At 50.5% G+C, this 13,643-nt stretch overlaps 1 protein-coding gene across 1 annotated transcript in view; it reads left to right on the plus strand.

Annotated features, from left to right (window-relative positions):
• The window catches only part of COL5A3 (collagen, type V, alpha 3), a 40,991-nt gene that overhangs the window by 12,991 nt on the left and 14,357 nt on the right, over positions 1–13,643 (plus strand). The window contains exons 23-44 of the mRNA XM_010828392.1: positions 557–610; positions 741–785; positions 1,926–1,979; positions 2,081–2,125; positions 2,263–2,316; positions 4,010–4,054; positions 4,164–4,217; positions 4,355–4,462; positions 4,884–4,937; positions 8,494–8,547; positions 9,480–9,524; positions 9,706–9,759; positions 9,884–9,928; positions 10,328–10,381; positions 10,473–10,526; positions 10,770–10,823; positions 10,958–11,065; positions 11,223–11,312; positions 11,665–11,718; positions 12,788–12,895; positions 12,990–13,097; positions 13,187–13,240. Coding sequence (XP_010826694.1) covers positions 557–610; positions 741–785; positions 1,926–1,979; positions 2,081–2,125; positions 2,263–2,316; positions 4,010–4,054; positions 4,164–4,217; positions 4,355–4,462; positions 4,884–4,937; positions 8,494–8,547; positions 9,480–9,524; positions 9,706–9,759; positions 9,884–9,928; positions 10,328–10,381; positions 10,473–10,526; positions 10,770–10,823; positions 10,958–11,065; positions 11,223–11,312; positions 11,665–11,718; positions 12,788–12,895; positions 12,990–13,097; positions 13,187–13,240 — 1,395 coding nt within the window. The remainder of the gene's footprint in view (positions 1–556; positions 611–740; positions 786–1,925; positions 1,980–2,080; positions 2,126–2,262; positions 2,317–4,009; positions 4,055–4,163; positions 4,218–4,354; positions 4,463–4,883; positions 4,938–8,493; positions 8,548–9,479; positions 9,525–9,705; positions 9,760–9,883; positions 9,929–10,327; positions 10,382–10,472; positions 10,527–10,769; positions 10,824–10,957; positions 11,066–11,222; positions 11,313–11,664; positions 11,719–12,787; positions 12,896–12,989; positions 13,098–13,186; positions 13,241–13,643) is intronic.

Genomic DNA, 13,643 nt, shown 5'->3' on the forward strand with positions numbered 1-13,643 from the left:
CAATCAGGGATCCAACCTGTGTCTCCTGCATTGGCAGGTGGATTCTTTACCACTGAGCCACCAGGGAAGCCCCACCTGATGCTTTCTTTTAAATTAATGAATGAATTAAAGTTTCATTTGGGCTGGGTTTTCATTGCTGGGCACAGGCTTTCTCTAGATGTGGCAAGCCGGAGCTACTCTTCACTGTGGTGTGCGGGCTTCTCATTGCGGTGGCTTCTCCTGTTGCAAAGCATGGACTGTAGGCACATGGGCTTCAGTAGCTGGCAGCTCATGGGCTCTAGAGTTTGGGCTTAGTACTTGTGGTGCATGGACTCAGTTGCCCTGCGGCATGTGGAATCCTCCTGGACCAGGGATTGAACCCATGCCCCCTGCATTGGTTGGTGGATTCCCAATCCACGGTGCCACCAGGGAAGCCCCCCTGATGCTTTCAGACACTCTGACCCTATGACCACCCATATCCTTGTCCACTCCCATGACCCTTTCCCTCATTTCAACTTCACTGACACCTCAACACCACAACCTTTCCAGCTTCACAGAAACCTCACTTTCTCCCCAGGGTCCTCCAGGAGAACCAGGCCCCCCAGGACAGCAGGGAAATCCTGGGTCCCAGGTTTGAGCTATTTTTCCAATAAGGGTGGGGAGGGGTGGTCCATGAAGGTCATAGACCATTTTTAGCTTCTCCAACTTCTGCACTCACTGTCCTTTTCTAATGCTTTTCTTGTCTTTTAAAATATCTCCAGGGAATTCCCGGCCCCCAGGGACCCATCGGCACTCCTGGGGAGAAGGTGAGTGACAGCTCTACGTTTCCCTCCTCCCCTATCGTCTTCTTCCTTCAACTCTGCCTGCAGGAAAAGCTTCCCATTGGGCCCCTTTTGTAAGCCATGGATAATGATCAATTGCAGCAGTCCCTAAACAAGCCCAGAGTAACCAAGTGTCATTGTTGGAGAAGGGCTGATGGTGAGAAATAGACCTCGACCGAGTTTAGAGAACAAGGGGATATTATCAAGACACGGGGGAACCTCTCAGAAGCCAGAAAGTATTACCAAGATTCATGGGCCAAGAAATCCTTTTCTTTGGGGTCTTGCAGTGTCGTCTTTGTTCCTCTGCATGTCTGTTTCCATCTCCCCTGAAAGACAGGATTCTTTCTATATACATCTTGAAAAAGCAAAAATGTTAGTCTCTCAGTCACGTCTGATTCTTTCTGACCCCATGGACTGTAGCCCACTACGTGCCTCTGTCCACAAGATTCTTCAGGCAAGAATACTGGAGTGGGTTGCCATTCTCTTCTCCAGGGGACCTTCCCAACCCAGAGATCAAACCCATGTCTCGCGCGTTGCTGGTAGATTCTTTACCGTCTGAGTCTGTTCTTACTTCAACCCTGTTTCTACACAATCTTGTACTGCTCTGTCACTATTTCAGTTCCCAGCTCCTTAGGATCTTACAGTTTCTTTACCCAAACCCATCTGATCATAGTTTCAATGAGACAAGGTGTTGCTTCCCTCAAAATTTCAGGAGAGAGTCTGACTGGCTTAGCTGGGCCAGGATCTCCCCTCTGGACTCATCAACTGTGTGCAGGACATAGAGGGGTCACCACATGCCTGTGTAGACCCACCACTCTTCGGTGGAATTGTGGGTTGAAGGGGCTTCTAAAGGAAGGGGTCCCCCTTCCCAGCATGTCTGTCACACTATTTTTATATCCCTTGCCTGAATTCTCCCAGAAGCAGAGGCTTTCTGAGGCATAGAGAGGGGAGGCGGCTTGTCCAGGGTCATACAGCAAGTTTGGAATTGCTGAGAATAGATTGCTTGACCAGTAGGATCTGCTTTTTCTCTAACCTTGAGGTAGCTGCATGTCTGAGCAGGGATTTCCTGGTGGAATGCCAGGCCCTGAGACGCTGTATCTCTCCCTACTTTTCATCTTCTTTCAGGGTCCTCCTGGAAACCCAGGAATTCCAGGCCTCCCAGGATCTGAAGGCCCTCCGGTGAGAACTAGATTCTGGGAGAAAGAGGAAGGAGAAGGGAGAGGCTTGGGAGTTTGGATGGCAAATCAGGTCTTTGACAACTCAGAACGTCTTTCTCCCAGGGTCACCCAGGTCATGAGGGCCCAACAGGAGAGAAAGGGGCCCAGGTAAGGGACCTGAAGAGGGGCTGATTTGGGGATGGGGGTTGGCAGGCAGGGCCAGGAGTCTCATGAGAAGAGAGAGGAGGGCGCTGGGAACATGGAGGGGGAAGAACAGGTTGACGCTGATCTTATCTCCATCTCAGGGTCCAGCAGGGTCAGCAGGCCCTCCGGGCTATCCAGGACCTCGGGGTGTGAAGGTAAGTGATGCTTTGGGCCTGCAGTTAGGGCTGATTCATCAGCACTGACTTCGGGAAGCTGGCTCCATCAGACACTTCTACAAGAGTGTGAGAGAGGAATCAGCCCGCCAGGCAAGGTGCGGTGGAACTGGCCCTATGCAGTAGGGTGTGTTCTACTTTGAAGCTGAACAGCCAAAGGGTAACATTACAGCATAGTTGTCACCTTGCAGTTGAGAATAGTTAAACCCATTACAGGCTGAACCCCACTGTTAAGCACACACATCACATCCCCAGGTCAACACATTATAATCAAGCAGAGGGTTGTTTTAAAAGCTCAAATAGATAGCCAGTGGGAATGTGCTGTTTGATGCAGAGAGCTTAAATCAGTGCTCTGTGACAACCTAGAGGGGTGGCATGGGGTGGGAGGTGAGAGGGAAGTTTAAGAGGGAGGGGACATATGTATGCCTATGGCTGATTCTTGTTGATGTGTGGCAGAGACCAACACAACATTGTAAAGCATGTATCCTTCAATTCAAAATAAATAAAACAAACAAAAGCAACAAAAACTCAAGCCAAGAGCCATACAATCTACAAGCCTAGAAGTGCTAGGACCACTTGAGAGCTGTACTGAATAGAGACTTACTGTTGACCAGCTGTAGGGACATTGTAATTAAAATCTGTGTGGTAGCTAAGTCCAGTTACCTTGTAGCTAAGTACAGGTATCCATCACCTGTAGTCTAAGAACAGAGTTTGGTTAGTCTAAGAACAGTCTAAAAGCCACATTTTCGCATTGTAGACAAGCTTCACCCTATAGCCAAGGAGGTGTAGTTATGTTGTAGCTGGCCATGAAGTCCTGTGGGTGTCCAAACTCAGAGTTCCATTGTAAGTCAGGCATGGTTTTCTATGTAGAGTTGAAGGCTATGTTTTGGCTGAGTCTAGTTACACCATAGCCATGGTCAGAGAACAATTGTGGTCAAACTCGGTTACATCGTGGTCAATGAATTGCCCTGGGGCTAGAGACAGTCATGATAGCGTCAAAACACATAGTTACATCGTATCCAAGGGTAACTTCATTGTAGTCACTGAATTCCATTATAGTGTGTCTCCCTGTGGCTGGAAACAGTCATGCTATTGTCAAAACATAGTTATAGTGTATCCAAGTACAATTTCATTTAACTCACTGAGCTCAGTTACACTGTAGCCGAGTGCAGCTTTTCTTATGGCCCAAGCCAAGAATTTGGTGTGAGCAGCATCTGGGCTTGCACTGAGCAGTCTCACTGTAGCCAAGCACAGACTCCCCTTGTTGCCAGGCACAGAGTCGCACTGTATCCAGCACAATGGGAAACATTCCTTCGCCTTTAGAATGAAGCTGGGTTCTGGAATGTTCATCCTTTTCCTCCTGCCAGAAGGAACTGTGGACACAGTGTCCCTAGGAGATGGAAATCAATTACTTGGAAATTTGGCCTTCCCTTCACACCCCCACACAGATGATCTTGGGAGGCTGCCAGTGAGAAGGGGCGGGGGAAATGAACCTCTTGTACACCATACTAGCAGATGATGGGACAAGATAATTTTCTCTGGGGCTGCTCCCCACCCCCTCCCTCTAGTCCTGCATCCTCTTGGGACTGTCCTGGCTGTTTCAGGGCAGAGGACTGAGTTCAGGGCCCTTCTTAAGTGGGGGCAGCATGGGGACTGAGAGCTTCTTTCTTTTCAGGGTACCTCTGGCAACCGGGGCCTCCAGGGGGAGAAAGGAGAGAAGGTAAGAAAGAAGGGGATTCCTTGGGAGAGGGGAACCCTAATATTGGGGCTCTGACTCTGCCCCTTCATGAAAACCTTGACTTCTGATCTCTGTACTGTCTTCCACCCAGGGAGAGGATGGTTTCCCAGGCTTCAAGGGTGATGCGGGGCTTAAAGGAGATCGGGTAAGATGATCTCCAAGGGAGGAGTCTGGTGAATCTGGGGGACTTGGGAAAAACAGTGAGGAGGTGAACTGGGGCAAAGACAGCGGGCAGGGATGACAAAGAAGGACTGATATCAGGGTTTCTCCTTTCTGTTCCAGGGGCAACCCGGACCTCCAGGTCCTCGGGGAGAGGATGGTCCGGAGGGGCTAAAGGGGCAGGAGGGGCTGCTTGGCGAGGAGGGTCCCCCAGGCTCAGCTGGGGAGAAGGTGAGTGGACCTGGTCACCCGCCTCCAGTCTGTCCCCAGCTTCCTGCAGTCAAGGTGTTCCCTGGCCCTTTGCCCTCAGCCTTCTGTCTTTTTATCTCCAACTTTAGGAGGCTCTCCACTTCTTCACTTCTGCAGCTCAGCATGATAGAGCAATGCAATGCACTCTATCTTATTTATATCCCATAACCACTATAGGCAACAGACATTTTTATCCCCATTCTACAGACAAGTAAACTGAGATTTGGAACAGTTGAATGAGCTGTCCAAGGACATGCCCCTAGCAGACAGGGACCAGGAGTTGAACCCATGTTTCCCTGGATCCCACCCTCCTCCCTTTGCCACCGTGCCCCAGCCATCCTGTCCCTCCCCCACTGACCCCCAAATTGCAATCTCTGACTTTTTTCCTACAATCTCTCTGCAGGGCAAGCTTGGCGTGCCGGGTCTCCCAGGTTATCCAGGACGTCCAGGCCCTAAGGTCAGATGCTAGGAGGCAGGTGGTGGGCAAGGGTAGGGTTTAGAGACTGATTAACATCTGGGGTTCTAGGCTGTGGTCTGGGGGGTGTGAACTGGCCACCTCATGGGGCACTGAAAATGTAAGATGTGGGCTTTGGCATCAAACTTAGGCTCAAATACCCAACCTTATCTGCTAAGTGGCCTTGGATAAGTCACTCCTCACCTGCTAAGTGACCTTGAGTAAGTCACCCCCTAATACCTGCTAAATGAACTTGAACAAGTCTATTGAGCCATTTTTCTCAGTTGCAAAATGGAGATACCAGCAGTAGCTACCTCATCAATTTGATTATAATAATGTTGATGATTTTGGTGATAATAAATCTGTAGGACCCTCTTACTGGTATGATTGAGGTTGGCTCAAACAAAAAGTCAGTAAAGAGCAGAATCATAAAAAACATGCAGCTTACATATCTCGAATTAATTATAACTTAGAATGTATTTATGTAAAAATGTACATTGGTTGCCAGTGTGTTGATGGATGAGGCTATTGGTAAGACGTGTCTCTCTGCCTCAGCCACACCCGTGTTACATCACTGATGATTTGTAGTTTTTGTTTACATAAAGCGGAGCAGAAAAATCCAAGACATTTGGAAGAAATCTGAGCACAGAATCCTCGAGTTCCATACTTTTGGCGCCTTGTTCTGGCACAGTTATCTTGCGTTTGTGTGTCCTAAGTCTCTTCGGTTGTGTCTGACTCTTTTCAATCCCATGGACTGTGGCCCGATAGTCTCTGTCCATGGGCTTCTCCAGGCCGAATGCTGGAGTGGGTTGCCACGCCCTCCTGCAAGGGATCTTCCCGCCTCTAACCCGCCCCTTACCCAACCGCCCCCACATTCTTGACCCCGCCCCTGGCGCTGCCTCTGAGGCTGCCCTTTAACCAGGGCCCTGCATACCCTGGATGCCCTGCCTGCGTGCATGCTAAGTAGCTTCAGTCATGTCCGACTCTTTGCGACCCCATGGACTGTGGCCCGCTAGGCTCCTCTGTCCGTGGGATTCTCCAGGCCAAGAATACTGGAGTGGGTTGCCATGCCCTTCTCCAGGGGATCTCCCAGACCCAGGGATGGAACCCGCCTCTCTTACTCCTGAGTTGGCAGATTAGTTCTTTACCACTAGCGCCACCTGGGAAGCCCCATAGTTATCTTGCTCATGTCTATCTAATTTGACAGTGATTTTTTAAAAAATTGCTTTCCTTTATGTTAAATCTTTTCCATTTCTCTCTCTCTCTCTCTTTTTTTTGGGTTGAACTCTGCTGTTTGCAGGATCTTAGATCCCAAGACCAGGAATTGAACCCAGGCCCTCAGCAGTGAAAGCGCTGAGTCTTAACCACTGAACTGCCAGGGAATTCTTGTCTTTTCCATGTAACTTTGATTTTAGAGATATCTTTCTTTTCCCTTTCTGCATTTCATCAGTTTTCATAAGCTTTCATTAAATCACATGAGTCCATTGGCAAGGGTAACTGCTATAAACAGGTTTGGGAATTAACTCAAGGCACCAAAATTCAGAGCAGAACTCAGCCTGTTGGAGCAGGAATTCCTGGGAGTTCAAAGAAATTCAAAGGCTCGTAGCCAAGGCTGAGCAGCGTGCCTTGAGCATCAAGCAATGAACACATTACAGGAGGCCTGATGTATCAGTTAAGTTGAAGTCAGTTTTGGGTTGCTAGAATAAAAATGCCTTGGACTGGATGTTTTAAACATAGAAATTTGTTTTGGAGGCCAAAAGTCTGAGATCAGAGCACCAGCATGGTTGGATTCTATGAGGGCTTTCTTCCTGGTTTGTAGATGAACATTTTCTGTCTTTGTCCTCACATAGTGGAGGAAAAGGCCCTGATGCTGGAAAATATTGAAGGCAAAAGGAGAAGGGGGCAGCAGAGGATGAGATGGTTGGATGGCATCACAGACTCAATGGACATAAATCAGCAAATTTTGGGAGATAGTGAAGGACAGGGTAACCTGGCATGCTACAGTCCATGGGGTCACAAAAAGTCGAACATGATTTAACGACTGAACAACAACAAAGGAGAGAGGGAGGAGCCAGAGAGAGAGACAGACCGAGAGAGATATAGTCTCCTTTCTTTAAAAAAAAACCTTTTTATTTTGTATTGGGGTATAGCCAATTAACAATGTTGTGATAGTTTCAGGTAAACCAAGAAGGGACTCAGTCATACATATGCATGTATCCATTCTCCCCCAAACTCCCCTCCCATCCAGGCTGCCACATAACATTGAGCAGAGTTCCCTGTGCTCTACAGTAGGTCCTTGTTGGTTACCCATTTTAAATATAGCAGTGTGTACATGTCCATCCCAAACTCCCTAACTATCCCTTCCCCCATCCTTCCCCCTGGCAACCATAGGTTGGTTCTCTAATTCTGTGAGTCTCTTTCTGTTTTGCAAGTAAGTTTGTTTGTATCATTTCTTTTCAGATTCCATATATAAGGGATGTCATACGATATTTCTCCTTCTTTGTCTGACTTAACTTCACTCAGTATGTCTAGTCTCCTCTTCTTATAAGGACACTAATCCGATTTACGAGGCCCCTACCCTCATGACCTACTTAGTTCCCAAAGGTTCCACACCCAAATATTATCACACTAGGGACTGAGGACTCAACATGAATTTTTGGAAGACACAAACATTCAGCCCATAGCAGTTACTAATTGCGTGAGTAACAATGACAGTTAACATTCGTTGAATTCATACTATGTACCAAGTACTTTGTAACAAAAATAAAACTAAACAAGACACTTTCTACACATATCCCATCTATCCTAACCAGAACCTTGTTCATATCATCCCAGGCTACAAACAGGGAGACTGGTGCTCAGAGAGGTTCAGCCATTTGTCTAGGGCCACACAGCTAGTCCAGAGATGGATCTAGGATTCAAAACACAGTGACGGGTGGGAGGGGATATTGGAGCCTATGATGTCTTCTCCCCAGGTCAAGGGAGGATGCCTCCAAGATGGGCAGGAAAGCAACTACTGGAGTCAGTTAATAAGTATTGAGTAAGTGCCCACCATATGCCAGGCAGTGGGGATTAGGACTAGAGCGTTATGTCCTAGTCATTGAATAACTAAGCAGACAAGCAGGTCATTTCAAGACAAATATTATGGGGGAAACAAAATAGGAAAATGTGTTAGTGCATGATTTGAGGATGAGGTGGTCAGGATGGTGGTGGGAGGCTTCTTGAAGGAGGTGACATCTGAATGAGATCTAGATGAGGAGGGGATCTAAGAAGAGAATTTTAGGCAAAGGCAGACAGTGCAAAGGCCCTGAGGCAGGAATGTACTGGTATGTGAGTAGCATTAAAGGGGCTAGTGTGGCTGGAAAGGAGTGAGCAAGAGGAGAGAGGTGAGGATGCCTGAGGGCTGTCTTGGAGGAGGCAGGGGCTGGAGGGACCAAAGAAGCCTCTGGAATCAGTCACCTGGAAATGCCTGAAAAGATGGGATGACCAAATGGAGGGCTAACATTGCCCACCACCCATTCCTCATCTCCATTTCTTCTCTCTCATTCTCTTGATTCAGGGATCTATTGGCTTTCCGGGACCTCTGGGACCATTAGGAGAAAAAGGGAAGCGGGTGAGTCATGATCTAGGGGTCAGTGGGGAGGGGAAGGGCTCGCATGAGAGGAGGAGTGTGTGTGGCTGTGCGTGACAGCAGGTGGGACCCTAGGCAGGTGTGTCTGTGCCTGGAAGCACTGTGTGCACACACATTGCCACATGCAATGCAGGGCACATGTAGGTGATCCCACCTGGCACTACAGCACGTGTGCCCATGTGCCATGTGCATCCTACATGCCCTTCAGTGCAAATCAGATAGGACCTGGATGCTGCAGCCTCAGGGCTTGTGACTGGGTGAACAAGGGCACCAGCTGCATGTCTGTTGTGTGACTGTGGGCATAAATGCATGAAAGGGCATGTTGATGTGTGTTAAAGAATAGGGAAACACACATAGGAATATGTATTTCTATGCACCTGAGGGATTGTGTACACATGCGTGCATTGTTTGGCTATGTGTGCACTGCAGCTCTGTAAATGGATATTGTGTATATGCACTCATCATGTACACCACTGTGTTTATCAAGACCGTGTCCTCACATGAGCCCATGTACATATGTGTTTACTACATTGGGTAGACACATGGGCAAAGAACATATTACCCGACAAGCTCCACGTGTCATCTTGAAGCTGTGGTCACCCCTTGCATGCCATGGTGGCACACAATCCTGTATGCATACCATGCAGCTGTGATAATTAAACAGGTGTCTGTGTGAGTGAACATGCTTCTAGGGGTGGACCCTCTAGGTACAATCCTAATATAACTGGGTGTCTGTCATCTTTTCATAGTTGGGTGTGTAAGTTGTCTTTATGTATTTGAGTGAGTGAAAGGCTTGCGAATGAATGTGAGACAGACATCTTCCAGGTCTCTGACTGAGTGTATTTGTGTGTTTCTGTCCTGTCTTTGCACCATCACCACCTTCTCCTTCCCCCTCGCCCCAATTTATGTTCCAGGGGAAGGCTGGGCAGCCAGGCCTGGAAGGAGAGCGGGGACCACCAGTAAGAAAATGGGGACAGGGCCAGAAAGATGGGCTACGAGGGGAGAGGTGGGTGGGAAGAGAGTTTGGGGGATGTCGGTGGTCCTTGGGTGGTCACAGAGGGAAGGGACCCTAAGGACTCGGCCTCACTTCCTGGCTCCCGCCCCCCCACCCTGCCTAATCTTTGCTTCTTTTCACTTCAGGGTGCCCGTGGAGAGAGAGGGCAACCAGGTGCCACAGGGCAGCCGGGCCCCAAGGTATGGAGAGGGTGGGTGGCCAGGTACCCCCATGCAAGCCTTCTGGTTCAGGCCCACCAAGTCCCTCCCAACACATCCCTGTTGAGTTTGTTCTGCAGCCTGAGTCTAATTCATTCTATCCTAGGGTGATGTGGGCCAGGACGGAGCCCCTGGGTTCCCTGGAGAAAAGGTAAGTGAGTGAGTGAGTGAGTTTGTGTGTGTCTGTGTGATTCTGGCGGGGAGACAAGCCCAGAAGGTAGGGAGACATTATAATGCAGAATGCAAAAAGAGCCTCTGATATCCGAGAGCTGTGAGTTCAAGTCTTAACTTTGCTGCTCATCTGCTCTGTGACCTTGGTTGAGTCACCTAACCTCTCTGCCTCGGTTTCTTCCTCTACCAAATGAGAATAACCACAGTCCCCCTCCCAAAGGGCTGCTGTGGCAAATGAAATGACTTCCTGCAGGTAGAATGCTTGACCCCATGCCTGGCCTGCAGGAAGCACCCAGAATGCTTGTTGTCATTAGTTGGGACTCAGAGGGAGGGGGAGGAAAGCAGAAAGGATGCTCTAATGATTCTGCTTCCGTTTCAGGGCCTCCCAGGTCTGCAAGGTCCTCCTGGGTTCTCTGGACCAAAGGGTCCCCCTGTAAGTCAGCATATCCTGCTGGGGGGAGGGGGAACCAGGCAGTGGGGAAACTCCTTATTGTGCTTCAGCTCTCTCATGCTTTGTCCGTCAGGGTCCCCAGGGAAAAGATGGGGTACCTGGACACCCTGGACAGAGAGGAGAATTGGTGAGCAACCCTTTGACCTCTGACACCTGACCCCATTGAGCTCTTCATTTCTTCCACTCCATGATATTTTTTTCATTTATATTTTATTACAAAAAAATTTTTTTTTGGCCACATCTTGTGGCATGTGGGATCTTAGTTCCCTTACCAGGAATGGAGCCTGCACCCCTTGCAGCGGATGCTCAGTCTTAACCACTGGAGCACCAGGGAAGTCCCATGACACCTTCTTTTAATGTTTCTCCTCAGGGTTTCCAAGGTCAGACAGGCCCACCTGGACCAGCTGGTGTCGTGGGTCCTCAGGTCAGAGTGGTCCCCACAGGTCTCCCCAGTTTTGCACCAGTTTGGGGATATTTGGGGGGAGGGGAGATGGTGATCCCAGACAGAACCACTACCCCAGGCCACCTCCATTCAAGATGAGCCTTCTTCCTCTCCAGGGAAAGACAGGAGAAGCAGGGCCTCTGGGTGAGAGGGGGCCCCCAGGGCCCCCTGGACCTCCTGGTGAACAAGGTCTTCCGGGCCTGGAAGGCAGAGAGGGGGCCAAGGTGAGACCACCACCCCACGGGACATCTCGGTTGAGTGACCCCAAAGATCCTGGAATGGCCTTAGCATCAACCCTGTGGGGGAGGGGACCCAGACTCACAGATTGAGGGGAGACGCCCCTGCTCCACAGTCTGACTTCCCTCCCCTGGACTCCTGCAGGGGGACGTGGGACCACTGGGACCCCTTGGGAAGGAAGGGCCACCTGGACCCAGAGGTTTCCCTGGTCCTCATGGAGCCCCCGGAGACCCAGTAAGTATGGTTTGCATGTGCCTGGCTGGGCTGTGAAGTGGAGAAAGAAAGGGGGGCTTAGGAGGGACATGGCCATAGCCTCCTGACCATGGAGGAGGAGGGATGGACCCCTGAACCTCAGTGCCAGGAAGGGGGTGGGAACTCTGAGCCCCCCAGAGTAAACACAGGACCTGGGAGCACTTTAGGGGGGTCTCTCTTTCTAGGGAAGCAAGTCATGGGGACTTGTGGATCTTAGTTTCCTGACCAGGGGTCGAGCCCAGACTCTCAGAAATGAGAGCACAGAGTCCTGACTACTGGACTACCAGTGAATTACCTTTGGGGGTCTCTTGACTATGAATCATCTCCTCCTCAGGGACCGACTGGTTTAAAGGGTGACAAGGGCCCCCCAGGTCCTGTCGGTGCCAACGTAAGTGTAAATCCATCTGCTATGGCGGGTGGGCACGGTGGAGGGGTCTCGAGATATCTGGGAAGCTGGGTATGGTCATGATCATGTTCAGCTATTTTGGGAGCCAAACAGGCTTGAGTCACACTCCTCTCTGCCACTCACTGGCCAGGCAGTCTATCATTCCATCAGCCTCAGTTGGTTTGTCTGTAAAATAGTCCCATCTCTAGGTTGTAAACCTCAATGAGATGATCTGTCTGACACATACTTACTTGCATACCAGATCTCACCGTTTAAATGTGGGCCCTAGTTCCCTGACCAGGAATCAAACCTGTGCCCTCTCAATTGGAAGGGCAAAGTCTTAACCACTGGACCTCAGGGAAGTTGGACATGAGCCCCTTTAAAAACCTCCTTTCTTCTGGAGCTTACTACTATCTAGTCAAGAAGATAATGGATCAGCGGCGGTGAATGCCACAAAGCCAAATAATGCAAACTAGTGGGGAGCAGGGGAGAGCCCTTAAATAGTCTGGCCACGGGACTTTCCTGGAGCTGCAGCGGTTAAGGCTCCGTGCCTCCAATGCAGGGGGTGCTGGTTCAATCCCTTGTGGGGGAACTAAGATCCCATATGCCACCCTGAGGCACCAAAAAATAAATAAAAAAGCTGACTAGGGAAAGTCTCCTGAGAAGATGACATTTGAGCTGAGACCTGAGGAAAGAGCCATGTGGTTGGCTAGGAGAAGGGTGGAAGAGCATGTGCAAAGTCCTGAGGCTGGAGGAAGCAGTGAGGGGGGCCGTGTTGCTGGAGGGAAGTGAGTAGGAGGAGGTGAGGGCAGGGAGGAGATGGGGGCAGGTCGCGTAGGGCCTCATGAGATGCCCGGAGAGCTTTTTTTCTCCAAATGAGGTGGGAGCCTTGGAGGGCTGCGAGGAGAGGAGTCACGTGCTCTGACTTGGATGTTGATAGCGCCCTCTGGCTGCTGTGTGGGGAACGGCCTGGATTGGTGGTAACCACCTAACTCAGGCTGCTTACAAACCCTCCAATAAATGAGATCTACTGTTATTGCTATCATTCCTGACCCTCCACCCCTGTTTTCAGGGATCCCCTGGGGAGCGTGGTCCTGTAGGCCCAGCAGGGAGCATTGGGCTTCCTGGTCAAAGCGGAGGCCAAGGCCCCGTGGGCCCCACAGGCGAGAAGGGTTCCCCGGTAAGTTCCTGCCCCCTCCATTCATCCCCAAGAACCAGCCCTCCACATACCAGGACTGCATTTCTGCCCTGACTCTTTCTACTCCCCCTAACAGGGTGAACGTGGCGCCCCTGGCCCCACTGGTAAAGATGGGATCCCCGGGCCCCTGGGGCTTCCTGGGCCCCCTGGAGCTGCGGGGCCTTCTGGCGAGGAAGGGGACAAGGTGAGAGAGAGCTGAGGCAGAGGGAGGGGCTGGAGGAGGACAGGGGAAGAGGGAGGCTGGGTCCCTCATCCTGTCTGCTTGCTTTGCAGGGAGAAGTGGGTGCCCCCGGTCACAAAGGCAGCAAAGGTGACAAGGGAGATGCGGTGAGTGGGGGACCCCAGAGAGGGAGCTGGTCTTTGGAGAGGGGTAAAAGGGGTATTGAGAGGATGGCAGGGGGGCGGGTCACGGGGTTTCCTGCCTTCTTGAGCCCCATCTTGACACTCAAGTAACAGAAGTCACTTAAGCTACCCAGAATAAAGGGGCCAACTGCGTTCCCAACTTCCCTCCAGGAATTCAGTCTCAGCACCCATGACCCGGAAGCCAGCTCAGTCCTGGGAAACTGATGGGACTTTGGGGCCAACGTTCTGATGGGCCAAGCTTATGAGAGATGCTGTGTCTGGTCCCAGGAGTTGGTGGCTAGGAAGACAGGGTTGTGGGGAGAGAAATGCAATTTTCTAGTGGGGTGGGGAGTGGACAGGGGTGCAGTGATTGATGTTGCTAGTGTTC

This window comes from Bison bison, unplaced genomic scaffold, assembly GCF_000754665.1.
Source record: "Bison bison bison isolate TAMUID 2011002044 unplaced genomic scaffold, Bison_UMD1.0 scf7180017864492, whole genome shotgun sequence".
Taxonomy (NCBI): domain Eukaryota; kingdom Metazoa; phylum Chordata; class Mammalia; order Artiodactyla; family Bovidae; genus Bison; species Bison bison.